Source organism: Schistocerca americana, chromosome 3 (assembly GCF_021461395.2).
Source record: "Schistocerca americana isolate TAMUIC-IGC-003095 chromosome 3, iqSchAmer2.1, whole genome shotgun sequence".
Classification (NCBI taxonomy): domain Eukaryota; kingdom Metazoa; phylum Arthropoda; class Insecta; order Orthoptera; family Acrididae; genus Schistocerca; species Schistocerca americana.
In genome coordinates, this window is record NC_060121.1 from 330,820,790 (window position 1) to 330,836,443 (window position 15,654).

General features: G+C 39.6%; 1 protein-coding gene across 1 annotated transcript in view; it reads left to right on the top strand.

Moving 5' to 3' along the window:
- LOC124605394 (phosphatidylinositol 4,5-bisphosphate 3-kinase catalytic subunit delta isoform) overlaps positions 1-15,654 on the top strand; it is a 158,073-nt gene that overhangs the window by 55,914 nt on the left and 86,505 nt on the right. The window contains exon 8 of the mRNA XM_047137038.1: positions 3,313-3,512. Coding sequence (XP_046992994.1) covers positions 3,313-3,512 — 200 coding nt within the window. The remainder of the gene's footprint in view (positions 1-3,312; positions 3,513-15,654) is intronic.

A 15,654-nucleotide genomic window follows, 5' to 3' on the forward strand; every position in this document is an offset into this window, starting at 1 on the left:
TGCCTGGCCAGGTGGCCAGCATTTACATGCGCCAAAGCAGGTTTGTTGTGGTGCTGCTGCCACAGATGTCACATAAGCTGAGTGCCAGTGTCTCCCTAATTTCAGTAATTAGCCTGACACTGACCAGCAGGTAGATGGCAGCATCCAGCAGGTGTTGTAGCATAATGCTGCATCAGCATATTGCTGCAAATGTCATTTTTACGGCTTCAACCTCTCGTGTGAACAAACACCAGGCTCATGCTTTGAATTTTGTCCACATAAGGTAACTTGTATGTAATTCACTTATGCTTCCTGTAGCACTCTTCGTGAGGGGTACATAACATACTTAAAGTCTGTGTCTCTGAGTTTTCAGTTTGGTAGCAGTGCCAAACAAACTCATAGGGATAGGGTTTTAGGATTCTGGAAGGTGTGCTACAGCAGTACTCCCACTTGATTTGTCTAACCTTACTGAACTACATACTCACTCATTTCCAGAAATTGTCCTCTCCAATTGTGTACCTAGCTTCATCAACGTAGTCATCTTATGACCCACTTTACTTATTATCTTAATAGCCTATTACATCTTCCTCTACACCGTGAATTCCAACAAGAACAACTTAACATTACTTTAAAAAATCTTAAAACTTCATCCCTCGTTCCTGAGAGACCTGTTCAACGTATTGTGCTTCGTGAGCTCTGTGGTACCACTGACATATTTATTTAACCACAAGCCTCTCTACCAGCTGTGACCGGTGCCCCTTAACTCAACTCCTACTACTTGGTAACCTGTTTTTCTCGTTATATTTCCCTGAAAGCCAATACACGTTCCATTACTCCCTATTCCTCACACTGATTCCAACAGTTATCCTGCGTAGATTCTCTGCTGTCATATCAACTGACCTTTGAGGGACCAGGAGCGGTATAACAGTTGCGTCATGGCCAATGACTGATTCGCATTAATGTGGATTCTTAGTGCCTTGCTATGCTGCTTTGAGTCAGCTTTGCATTATGAGAAGACAAAGAATCCAATCAAAGACATTATTGTGACACTGATCTATTTTTATTCCATGAGCACTAGACTATGGCTTACAACTATTTCACTAAAAAAATTAGATCACAGGAGCAGAAGCATTATGATATAGAAGCAGAAAGAAAGAGAGAAGTTCCACACACTTCTCAGACACTTGGCAGTCATCAAAGCACATATCAGCTGGTATAGACCTCTGGAGAATTCTTAAATTTATGCTTACATAACAACCATAAATTATGCTACACTGTCTCCTACTTATGCTTGTCTATCCCTCCTCCACATCCATTCATCCCTAACATATTCTGTGCAGAAAAGGTAAAAGGGGATAGACATGAACAGAGGAACAATAAATCGAAGGAACCACTGGGGGATTACAGAAAACACATGCTGCTACGTACAACAGCATTAATGACTGCGGTATCACCTCCAATGATCTCACTTCTGACTCCAAGCTGTAGTGGCCTGATGTGCTATGACCGCTACAGAGGATGGGAAGAACAGTTCTTCAAATTGTCTATTGTTAGACTCTCCTACCTTGGTATCGTAGGTTTGATGGGTTGGTGAGGATGATTGGAGTCTGTTGGATGAGTAATGTGGCTGCAGCAAGACAGCTGGCATTCATGAAAAATATTTATTCTTCTAACAAGCTTAGAGCAGCTAGAGTTGTGTGCTCTCGGCACATGGCACAGGCTAGCATTGATGCAGTGAGTCCATGTACTGCTGGTGTGGTCAGGTGTCTTGCAACACTCAGTTTGGCCCAAGTGTGGAGTGACCTTGCATGGTAAATATTTCTGGTAGCACTGCTTCAGGTGCTGGAGTGGTGGTCTTGAGCTGCTAAGCCATTATCGAGGCTGCTGGGACCTGCCCAGGTGTGTGGATGTCCAGGGAATAAACCCTAGTCCAGCATCTTGCTGGCACCGAATGGTGCAGGCTATGAGAGCTTTAGTTTGACACTCAGCCCATCCAACTGTTATTTGACACGTGGCTGGTGGTCCTGTCAGGATGACAATCAAGCGGTAGCAACTTCACGACAGAGGCCAACACTATGGCTGTTGCTATCTCGATGACTTGCAGTTCAGTGACCTGCGTGGAAAGGTGGCCATTATTTATTTGCATCAAAGTGTGTATGTTACGGTGTTGCTGCCACAGAAACCATGTGCTGATGTGTCCTTGCTTTCGGTAACTAACCAGGCACTAACTAGCATGTGTGCTGTGGTATCCAGCAGGTCCTGTGGCATTGCTGTGCCAGTGTATTGCTGCAGATGTCCTTTTTATGGCATTGAGCCCTCTTGCCTAGGCTTGTGCCATTACTGTACCAAAGTGATTCATCATTCCTTTGCTTTTTCGAATGTCCATTATTTATTTAGATTTGATCTGAAAAATATGCACACACGGTGTAGTTTTTACATCTTCCTTTCACAACAATGTAAATGAGCATCAAACTTTATTAATGCATACATGATGCATCAAAGTGAAGCACTTCTTTGTGTGTTCAACTGTTCATTTCTCAAGTCTTCAAGATTCACAATCCAGATAAATTGTCTGTATGGAATGTAAGAGACATTAGCAGTCATGAGGGTAATGGTAAAATTGTGTGACTTTAGGAAGAAGTTTCTCATCTGCTCTAAGTCCCATAAGAACAGCAGAAGAAAACAGAGGAGAAAAAATGTTAAGTAGCAGAAGCGTCTTACAAATTAGATGGTCCCATCAAGGGTGAGATGATGAGCCAATGGAAAGACTAGGAGAGGAAATAAGTATGGAGGGAGACACTTTTTGGGGAGAAAAGGTATAGTTTGGTTGGACTGTTGCTAAGCCATTCAGTAACAATTATCTTGGTATCGGAAGGAACAGAATTTTGTAACAATATTATTTTGTATAATTGTTATGGGCCATTTGGCTGTTACCTTTCAGTTATAATATTGCGTATGTAACTACGTTATTTTTTGAAATAGAGTCCAGATCACATTTCATGTAACTTATTGTTGGTTTTGTCCAAATTAGTCTGTCTTCAAATTTAAAGTAAGCTATTTTTTAAAAATCTGTTACAAAACTACTTTTAAATTTCTAGATTATTTAAGTAGGCCGAAGAGTCGCATAAAATACACTGTAGATTGACTATAATTATGTAATTGTTCATTTATTAAGTATTGTAGAAATTTTTTATCACAAATGAGGGCAACTTCTTATGGTTGCCAAGAAAGTGAATACCAAGAAATGTCTTCTGATAGATCCTTATCACATTTTAATAGAGTACCTTAATATTTACTTCATGTTCTAATGTCATCTGACTTTATTATCTACAGGAGCTGTTCATCAATCCTTTGGCTTGGGTAAATACAACAGTATACGATTTTAAAAATCAATTGAAGATTGGAGCAATGACACTGTACATGTGGACGTATGCAGAAGACACACAGACTGATGACATCCTACATCCATTAGGAACAGTTGTATCAAATCCTAACGTTGAACATGCTACTGCCTTAACCATCACTTTCCATAGGTAAGTATGTGACATACATTGCATACTACTGGGCTGACAATATTTTCAAGTAATATTTATCTAAATGCAATTTATGTGTTGTTTGTAATTATGGCTGTGATACTAACTGTTTTAAGTTCAGTTGTTTTTCTTTCTCCATATTTAATGATACAGACTCCAGATCAAAATCCTAAACATCCCATATTAATTTCCTTAATATTTTTAATGTTGGCGGGCTATATAACAGTATTCTGTGTAATAACAATGTGAAACTTAATCAAAAGTGTCAGTGAGCACTGTGGGGTGTATTTTATTGAGAACATTATACGCATTATCATCTTTGTATTTTGGACAGGTCCATGGCATTAGTTGGAGGTTTTGATAATATGAAAAGTTAATTCCACAGCTTATGTTAGACCCTGGACAGGCTGCGAGGTCAGATCTGAAACATTTGAGTCTCCTTTTTTCCTACACCTGAGAAAGCAGCAAGGATCTGTGTAGATTAGTATTGTTGTTTACCATCTGCATATTAGGTGTCTTTTAGTCATGCCCAGTTATGCCTGTAAGGATACAAATAAAAGTTCGGCTAGATATGCCCAGAGGTAAAAACTTCCTCCAGTGGTGTAAATCCTTACTTAATGTGTTGTCTGCCTGGACTGTACTCCAGTGTTATGATATAAGAATAACAGATGTGTTTTTGACAGCTTTGAAATATTCTAAAGTAAGATGCAGAGTGAAGGAAAGAAGTTAGATGGGTCATTAGAGATGGAGCACAAGCTTGCAACAGACAAAATAATGTTCCTTGCATAAGCTTTAAATGATTTAGAGAAACACAGGTAACCAAAATTTGAATGGCCAGCCAGAGATTAGAACACTGTTTATTTTGAGTGCGGGTCTAGATACTTAACCACTGTATCTCATGTTTAGTAAGAGCCTAAAGTCAAGGAGAAACTATTTAGCTCTACAGTCATAGCATTGACACTGTAAAAACAGCTAACTGTTGTTTGACAGTAGGAGAAAATGAAGCCCATTGGGCGAAAGTAGATAATGAAAATACAACCTCCTTTTGATTGGTATTCTTGGTATGGGACAGCAGACTGATACCTTAAATTATGCCAGTACATAAAAAAGCTGCACCAAAGAGAAACAGGCGGTTTCTTTTCTGACCATAAATGAAAGATGAGGTGCAAAATGAATTTAATTTCTTGTTCATATGAAATCAGTGACAGATTTTACATTTTACTTTATGTATTCTCTCCTTCACATAGTTTTTGGGACATATACACAATTAAATAGAAAACCTTATGCCTGAAAAGAATTTCTTTTACCATATCACCACTTGTGACTTTTATCATATTTTTTCTCATAATTTGCTAAATTGACACATTTTGCTTTTGGTCAGTGTTCAGCACCACCTGGTTTAAATTGTAAATATTCTGGCCCAAGCTGCCTGGAGTTGGCAGACGTGTGAATGAATGGTGTGTGGTTCTCTTACACACTTGCTTGTGTGAATGATGTGTTTCTCTTTTTCCAAAGAAGGCTGTGGCTGAAAGTGTATATGTAAGTGTCTTTTAATTGAACCTGTCTGCAACTTTACATGTTATCTTTATGCTAAGTAGCAGTCTATCTTTTTTATGTTGTTGTTATTCCTACCTGGAGTTCCTATTATTTTAAATGTACTTGCTATTAATGTGTTGAAGTAGAATATTGTTATTTAGTACAACTTATTACATTTTATCTTCCTGTTACTTGTGACATATTTTTTTCCCTAAATCTTTGGTTCTAACAACTAATAAAGCAAAGCACATTTGGGAAAACAACAATTTCCCTCAATTTTCACAATTTTGTATAAATTACAGAACAGATGTTGTCCGTCTATTCCTTACATATGTGTGATCTAGTTGAGCAAGAGCATTGCAAAAACTACATAGTTTACTCTGTTAGCCCTCTCCACATCCACTAATTTCATGGCATCATTGTAAACCCATATATCCTAATGCTAAACTCAGACTTCCAATCTGCCCAATCCACAATGGATATTTTGTAGCATTTGCTGGTTGTAAACTAACCTTTTATTACATACATTAGCTGTGCAGAAGCAGATTGTGAATTATGTAGTCTTTAACGATCTAGAACAGTTTACTAACTTTTTCCCCAAAAGCTTAGCTCTGTCAGCTCTGGTGTAGTCAGGGTTTATCATTTGTTTGGAACCTTGACAAAAAAGTTGTTATAAATATAGCAGTGTCGTTAATCACATGTGCTCCAGCCACTAGTCTGCATTTCATTGAATTCAACTGAACTGAATTTTATTGGATTATGTAGGATCACATTGTTTACGGTATATGTATGTGTAATATAGGACATGATAAAAACAGAAAACATTCAGTATCATGTATTTCCTAAGGAGTAATTGCGTTGATTACACTCTCTAACAGCATTTATTATGAAGAAGGAGAAGAACAAGGAGGAGGAGGAGGAGGAGGAGAAGAAGAAGAAGAAGAAGAAGAAGAAGAAGAAGATACATACTATTTAATGCTGTAAAATGCCTTTTTCATCAGGTAGTCTTTGAGTTTCTCTGGGAAATTAATTACATTTTTAGACAGACTTTTTTGTAATTTGATACCCGAGTACTTCGATCCTTTTTCAAGGATTGTCAGTCAGTGTGGTATGCTTCATATCTCATTATTCTTCTGTGTGTTGTGGGTGAGTTGTTGTAGTCTTCAGTCTGGTTTGATGCAGCTCTCCATGCTACTCTCTCATGAGCCAGCCTCTTCATCTCTGAATAACTACTGCAACCTATACCCTTCTTAATTCACATGATGTATTCATCTCTTAGTCTTCGTTTATGACTTTTGCCCCTTGCACTTCCCTTCGGTACTAAATTGGGGATCCATTGATGTCTCAGAATGTTTCCTATCATTTGATCCCTTTAGTCAAGTTGTTCAACAAATTTCTTGTCTCCCTAGTTTGTCCAGTACCTCCTCATTAGTTACCCAGTCCACCCATCTAATCTTTAGGATTCTTCTGCAATACTGCAGTTCAAAAGCCTCTACTCTCTTCTTGCATAAACTGTTGATCATCGATGTTTCACTTCCATACATGGCTACACTCCAGACAAATATCTTGAGAAAAGACTTTGTAACACTTAAATCTACAGCACGATTATAATTAAATGTAAACTTTCAAAATGCTGTAGAAATAACACCACTCGTCAGAATGACATCAAGTTGCAACAGAATATTATTGGAGAAGAGGGAAAACGTATGGCAGAAGGACAAAAAAAAAAAAAAATAGTGTGAAAATTGATCAATAGATGGTGCTGTATTTTTCAGAACATGTAAATGAAAACACCTGTCATGCACATGACCCATTGAAATTGGTATAAACATGAAGGGTACATGGCTTTTCCCCATGATCCTTTCATGTCTGTGATGTTTGCCATGACTGTCTCAATGCAGGATCACACTCTGCTTGTAAAGCTGTATTACAAGATTGATGACTGTGCACACGTCACTCTGCAGAAGTTCCGGACACTGAAGGGTTTGAAAAAATGCGTTGGTCTGATGACTGCCGTGGGTCTGGAGAAAATGATTCGGAAATTCGAAAAGACGGGTTCTTTTGGTGTGCAACCTGGTAAAGGGAGGAAACGAATTGATTCGATGTCAGTGGAAGCAGTGGCTACAGCAGTGCAGGAAGAGACCAGTAGCGTGCAAACATATAGTGCAAACGTATAGTGCATGGAGAATTGCAGGAACATTGGACATACCCGTGAGCACGGTGCATAAAATCCTACGAAACATCCTTCTTTGCTATCCATTCAGAATAACACATGTACACGAGTTGCTTCCTGTTGATCTACCAGCAAAAGAGACCTTTGCTTTAGAATTTCTTGCTTGCAGGGAAGTGGACAATGGTTGATCATGGAAGATTTTGTGAACAGATGAGGCCCACTTCCATCCGACAGGATATGTCAATACACAGAATTGTCAAATATGGACAACAGAAAGCCCACATACAAATCAGACAGTATCACTTCATCCTGAAAAGGTTACTGTGTGGTGCAGGTTTACGGCATCATTTATCATAGGGCCATATTTTTTCGAAGAGACAGGTGCTTCCAGTCCTGTTACCTGTACCGTCACTTGTAAGCGCTATCAACAGAATGGATGCATGGATGGGATCATTTTTATGCAAGATGGCACAACTGCACACATGCAAATTCAGTTAAGCAGCTACTGAAGCGCCATTTCGGAAATGCTAGAATTATCAGCCAACATTTCCCTTCAGCAGAGCCGTCCTGATCACCTGATCTTAATCCGTGGGGTATCTGATAGATGTTGTGTTCCAATTGCAAACTTAGCTGCATTCGAGGCACACATTGTGCAACACATTCTGAACGTGACCCCAGAAACACTTCAATTAGTTGTGGGATATGCTGTTTCTCGATTTCAACTTGTTGCAGAAAATGGTTGACAACATATTGAGCATGTTTGGCACCAGTCACACGGAAATTAATAATTCCATTTGATTTTGATTGATGCTTTTTATGCTGTTTTTGGCCTCAGGACAGTTAAAAACTGATTTGATTGGTGCTTTGTATGCAGTTTCTGACCTCGGGACAGTTAAAAACCAATGTTTCCCAGCCGATTTGATATGACGTTGCCGTGATGGATGTGCTTACATAACTAACAGTATCACACCTGTACAACCCATGCACACTGAGTTGTAAAGTTTGTTTAACGTCAAACGTACACCTTAGACATTGTTGTATGAGACATTTGTCATTTGTAGTTGACCATTATTAAATTATGTTGCGTACAGCGCCATCTATTGATACATTTTGTAACTATTTATTTTTCTTCTGCCATATGTTTTCCCCCTTCTCCGATAATATTCTGTGCCAATTTGACATCAATCTGACCCGTGGTGTTATTTCTATAGCAGTTTGAAAGTTTAATTATAGTCACCCTGTACATTTGATGTCAACACATTTCTCTTTTTCAGAAATACTTTTCTTGCCATTGCCAGTGCACATTTTATACCTTCTCTACTTTGGCCATCATGAGTTATTTTGCTGCCCAAATAGCAAAACTCAGCTACTACTGTAAGTGTCTCTTTTCTTAATCTGATTCCCTCATCACCACCTGATTTAATGTGACTACATTCCAATTTTCTTATTTTGCTTTTTGATTATTTTACTGTCCATTTCACTCAATTGGTCTTCCAAGTCATTTACTTTCTTTGACTGAAATACAATGTCATCAGCAAACCTAAAAGTTTTTATTTTTTCTCCATGAACTTTTAATTCCTACTCCAAATTTTCCTGTGGTTTTCTTTATTACTTGAACAATGTGCAGATTGAACGAATAACAGCTGGCCGCGGTGGTCTCGCGGTTCTAGGCGCTCCGTCCGGAACCGCGCGACTACTACGGTCGCAGGTTCGAATCCTGCCTCGGGCAAGGATGTGTGTGATGTCCTTAGGTTAGTTAGGTTTAAGTAGTTCTAAGTTCTAGGGGACTGATGACCACAGCAGTTAAGTCCCATAGTGCTCAGAGCCATTTGAACCATTTGAATGAATAACATCATGGATAACGTACAACCCTGTTCATGCTCTTCTCAACTGCTCATGCCTCTCGCCTCTTATAACTGCTGTCTGGTTTCTGTACAAATTGTAAATAGCCTTTTAGTCACTGTATTTTACATCTCCCCCCCCATGAACCATGGACCTTGCTGTTGGTGGGGAGGCTTGTGTGCCTCAACAATATAGATAGCCGTATTGTAGGTGCAACCACAATGGAGGGGTATCTGTTGAGAGGCCAGACAAATGTGTGGTTCCTGAAGAGGGGCAGCAGCCTTTTCAGTAGTTGCAGGGGCAACTGTCTGGATGATTGACTGATCTGGCTTTGTAACACTAACCAAAATGGCCTTGCTGTTCTGGTACTGCGAACGGCTGAAAGCAAGGGGAAACTACAGCCGTAATTTTTCCCAAGGGCATGCAGCTTTACTGTATGTTTATATGATTATGGCGTCCTCTTGGGTAAAATATTCCGGAGGTAAAATAGTCCCCCATTCGGATCTCCAGACGGGGACTACTCAGGAGGACGTCGTTATCAGGAGAAAGAAAACTGGCGTTCTACGGATCGGAGCGTGGAATGTCAGATCCCTTAATCGCGTCGGTAGGTTAGAAAATTTAAAAAGGGAATTAGTGAAGTTCTGTGGCAGGAGGAACAAGACTTTTGGCCAGGTGAATACAGGGTTATAAATACAAAATCAAATAGGGGTAATGCAGGAGTAGGTTTAATAATGAATAAAAAAATAGGAATGCGGGTAATCTACTACAAACAGCATAGTGGACGCATTATTGTGGCCAAGATAGACACAAAGCCCACGCCTACTACAGTAGTACAAGTTTATAGGCCGACTAGCTCTGCAGATGATGAAGAAATTGAAGAAATGTATGATGATATAAAAGAAATTATTCAGGTAGTGAAGGGAGACGAAAATTTAATAGTCATGGGTGACTGGAATTTGAGAGTAGGAAAAGGGGGAGAAGAAAACATAGTAGGTGAATATGGATTGGGGCTAAGAAATGAAAGAGGAAGCCGCCTGGTAGAATTTAGTGCAGAGCATAACATAATCATAGCTAACACTTGGTTCAAGAATCATGAAAGATGGTTGTATACATGGAAGAACCCTGGAGATACTAAAAGATATCAGATAGATTATATAATGGTAAGACAGAGATTTAGGAACCAGGTTTTAAATTGTAAGACATTTCCAACAGCAGATGTGGACTCTAGATTAAAACTGAAGAAACTGCAAAAAGGTGGGAATTTAAAGAGATGGGACCTGGATAAACTGAAAGAACCAGAGGCTGTACAGTGTTTCAGGGAGACCGTAAGGGAACAATTCACAGGAATGGGGGAAAGAAATACAGTAGAAGAAGAATGGGTAGCTTTGAGGGATGAAATAGTGAAGGCAGCAGAGAATCAAATAGGTAAAAACCCTAGGGCTAGTAGAAACCCTTGGGTAACAGAAGAAATATTGATTTTAATTGATGAAAGGAGAAAATATAAAAATGCAGTAAATGAAGCAGGCAAAAAGGAATACAAAGGTCTCCAAAAAAGGTATCGACAGGAAGTGCAAAATGGCTAAGCAGGGATTGCTAGAGGACAAATGTAAGGATGTAGAGGCTTATCTCACTAGGGGTAAGATAGATACTGCCTACAGGAAAATTAAAGAGACCTTTGGAGAGAAGAGAACCACTTGTATGAATATCAAGAGCTCAGATGGAAACCCAGTTCTAAGCAAAGAAGGGAAAGCAGAAAGGTGGAAGCAGTATATAGAGGGTCTATACAAGAGCGATGTACTTGAGGACAATATTATGGAAATGGAAGAGGATGTAGATGAAGATGAAATGGGAGGCATGATACTGCGTGAAGAGTTTGACAGAGCACTGAAAGATCTGAGTCGAAACAAGGCCCCCGGAGTAGACAACATTCCATTAGAACTATTGACAGCCCTGGGAGAGCCAGTACTGACGAAACTCTGCCATCTGGTGAGCAAGATGTATGAAACAGGCGAAATACCCTCAGACTTCAAGAAGAATATAATAATTCCAATCCCAAAGAAAGCAGGTGTTGACAGATGTGAAAATTACCGAACTATCAGTTTAATAAGTCACAGCTGCAAAATACTAACGTGAATTCTTTACATACGAATGGAAAAACTGGTAGAAGCTGACCTCAGGGAAGATCGGTTTGGATTCCGTAGAAATATTGGAACACGTGAGGCAATACTGACCCTACGACTTACCTTAGAAGAAAGATTAAGGAAAGGCAAACCTACGTCCCTAGTATTTGTAGACTTAGAGAAAGCTTTTGACAATGTTGATTGGAAAACTTTCTTCCAAATTCTAAAGGTGGCAGGGGTAAAATACAGGGAGCAAAAGGCTATTTACAATTTGTACAGAAACCAGATAGCAGTTATAAGAGTCGAGGGACATGAAAGGGAAGCAGTGGTTGGGAAGGGAGTTAGACAGGGTTGTAGCCTCTCCCTGATGTTATTCAATCTGTATATTGAGCAAGCAATAAAGGAAAGAAAAGAAAAGTTCGGAGTAGGTCTTAAAATCCATGGAGAAGAAATAAAAACTTTCAGGTTCGCTGATGAGATTGCAATTCTGTCAGAGACAGCAAGGGATTTGGAAGAGCAGTTGAATGGAATGGACAGTGTCTTGAAAGGAGGATATAAGATGAACATCAACAAAACCAAAACGAGGATAATGGAATGTAGTCGAATTAAGTCTGGTGATGCTGAGGGAATTAGATTAGGAAATGAGACACTTGAAGTAGTAAAGGAGTTTTGCTATTTGGGGAGCAAAATAACTGATGATGGTCGAAGTAGAGAGGATATAAAATGTAGACTGGCAATGGCAAGGAAAGCGTTCTGAAGAAGAAAAATTTGTTAACATCGAGTATAGATTTAAATGCCAGGAAGTCCTTTCTTAAAGTATTTGTGTGGAGTGTAGCCATGTATGGAAGTGAAATGTGGACAATAAATAGTTTAGACAAGAAGAGAATAGAAGCTTTCGAAATGTGGCGCTACAGAAGAATGCTGAAGATTAGATGGGTAGATCACATAACTAATGAGGAGGTATTGAATAGAATTGGGGAGAAGAGGAGTTTGTGGCACAACTTGACAAAAAGGGACTGCTTTGTAGGACATGTTCTGAGGCATCGAGGGATCACCAATTTAGTATTGGAGGGCAGCGTGGAGGGTAAAAATCATAGAGGGAGACCAAGAGATGAATACAGTAAGCAGATTCAGAAGGATGTAGGCTGCAGTAGGTACTGGGAGATGAAGAAGCTTGCACAGGATAGAGTAGCATGGAGAGCTGCATCAAACCAGTCTCAGGACTGAAGACCACAACAACAACAACAACATTTTACATCTGCTCTCTTCAGAATTTCAAAGTGTGCGTTGTAGTGAATATTGTCAAAAGCTGTCTCTAAGTTTACAAATTCTATAAACGTAGATTTAATTATCCTTAACCTAGTGTACACTAGCATTTGTAGTAATTTATCCCAAAGTATCTTTTGTGATGTACAAGGGTGAGTCAAATGGAAACCTTATTTTTTTTTTTTTTTTTTTTAATATTATTTATTGTCCAGAAGTGGTACGAAGTTGTATCACTTTTCAACATAATCTCCCCCACGCTCAATGCAAGACCTCCAGTGCTTACAAAGTACATAAATTCCTTTAGAAAAAATTTATTTTGGGTGTTCGCGCAACCACTCATGCACTGCGTGGCGTACCTCTTCATCAGAACGCAACTTCTTTCGTCCCATTGCGTCTTTGAGTGGTCCAACATATGGAAATCACTTGGGGGCAAGGTCTGGTGAGTATGGTGGATGAGGAATACACTCAAAATGCAGGTCTGTGATTGTTGCAACTGTTGTACAGGCAGTGTGGGGCCTTGCATTGTCATGTTACCTGCTGACAGCAATCCACTTTGCTTTGATTTGATTGCTGGCTGCAGATGATTTTTTAGGAGATCTGTGTATGATGCACTGGTGACAGTGGTCCCTCTAGGCATGTAATGCTCCAAAATGACACCTTTTTTGTCCCAAAAAAGTGTCAGCATAACCTTCCCTGCTGATGGTTCAATTTGAAACTTCTTTGGTTTTGGTGATGAGGAGTGGCGCCATTCCTTGCTCACTCTCTTCATATCCGGTTGGTGGAAGTGAACCCAGGTTTCATCCCCAGTAATGATTCTCTCATTTCAGGAGTCAGCTACCATGGCACCCATCTTGCAGACACTTTGTGAAACTGGAGCACATCATGCACAATGTGGTGTGCTGACCCATGACTAATCTGTAAACATGCTGCAATGTCATTCAGTGTCACTCGGCGGTTTTCCTTCACTATGGCTTCAACTGCTACAATGTTCTGTGGAGGCACAACTCGTTGTGCCTGACCTGGACAAGGAGCATCTTCCACTGAAGTCACACAATTTGCGAACTTCCTACTCCACTCGTAGACTTGCTGCTGTGACAAACATGCATCAGTGTACTGAACCTTCATTCGTTGATGAATTTCAATAGGTTTCACACCTTCACTACGCAAAAACCGAATGACAGAACTCTGTTCTTCCCTGGTGCAAGTCGCAAGTGGTGCGGCCATCTTTATACTGATACTGCGATGGTATGTGTGCATCTGCACTATGCTGCCACCTACAGGCCATTCTGCTTGCTGTTTGTAGCACGCTTACCAACTTACAGGATAACGGCTCGAAATTTCTATTTGTTATTACAAATTTAAGGTTTTCATTTGACGCACCCTCATATTTCATCATTCTATATGTATGTAAAAAGATGTAAAAGTTAAGAGGTATAGATTTTTAAGCAGTTTGTGCGTGTTTTAGAAGTCATCGTAAAATTTGACTGCCCCCCCCCCCTCCCCCCCCTTTTTTTTGGACCTTTTTTTTCTGAATGTTTGAATTTTTTCACATTGTCACTCCATACATAGGCTGAGAGGGTTCTTGGAGACAAAATTTGGAAAAATTATTCGTGAAATATATTCTGTTGCAACATGTTAGTTAGTTTCTTTTTTCTTCTAACTGCTTCCAGAGAATTTTCACTGAACTGTATAACAGTTTCCGTTTATTGCATCAAAATATAAATGTGCACTCTCAGTGTGGATATTTGCGTAAGACTAAAACAAAACAGGCAGCTTCTCATTTTTATTGGTACATTTTTTAATATGCAATCTCCCATGGTGGTTCTCACTGTTGTCTTCTCTGAGGGCCCCTTAAGCATCTGTGTGTTATTGGAAACCCCATGATGTGCTTGCTATGACATAAAAGCTTCTGCTGGTGAACTCCAACTGCCGCACACCACCCAGTGAGTACCTCAAACAAATAACAATACAATACAAACAAATATCTACACTAAACATGGCATAACCTATGCAAAAAATGTGGACCTGTTTGTTATTTGAAATCTGTTTTTTTTAGTGTGACATTAGCAAATGATTCAATTACTCATTTATATATGACAGTGAAGATACATCGTGAACAAATGAGGGAAGTATCCTAACTTTAACTGTGCAGAAATTCTGTAACCTCATATATGCAGCCCCATATAAATGAGTAAGTGTGTTACTATTCCTTAAATAATTCTAACTCAGACAATAGAAACTCCAGGCTGGAATATCAACTTATCATGAAGATGATACATTAAGTTGCAGGCAGGCACAGTTAAGACACTTACACATTAGCTTTCAGCCAGCTTTCATCAGTAAAAGAAAAAGAAAAGAAAACACACACACACACACACACACAAAACGGCCATCTCTTGCAGTTTGGACCAGAAAACGAACTCAAACGTTCATATATGTTAGTACACCCCCCCCCCCCCCCTCCCACACACACACATACACACATTGGGGCATGAAAAAACACACATAAAAGATATGGAAATGCACAAACTTTTGGAGCCAGTGGCTCTTCTTTCTGGCAGAAAGGTTGAAGGGAAATGGAGAGGGGTGAAGAAAAAGGATTGGTGAGGCTTAGAAGTTGCAGAAAAGTCACTCAGAACCGCAGGTCAGGGAAGACTCGCAGAATGGAATGAGAAGGAGAGACTGATTGTTGGTGCCTATACCAGAATAGATTTGAAAACCTGAGAACTGGCAGAGATTACTAAAAATGTCATGCAAGAGTCACTAAGAGCAGAAAGCTAAGTGCATTACACATGGTATACTGTTGAGGGGGTGGAAAAAAATAGGTTGGAAAATAAAAGGTATGAAAAAATAAAATGACTTGAGGAAATGGATAGTTACTGAAAATAAATACTGAGGCCACACAAACAAATGTAAATTAGGCCAGGTTGGTGGCAAGAACCCAGTACATGTTGTAACATCTATGGAGTCCTGAGAAACTGGTGTTAGGAGAGAGAATCCAGATGGCACTTTTGGTCAGACAGATGCAAAAGTCATGACTGTTATGTTGTAGAATATGCTCTGCAACCAGATATTGAGTGTTACCAGTATAGTCTTCTGTCTGTGCCCATTCATCTTAACTGATAATTTAATAGTAGTAATCCCAAAGTAGAAGGCCAAACAGTGTTCACGTAACAGTGGTGTGTCGTTTCACTGGTGGCTCCCT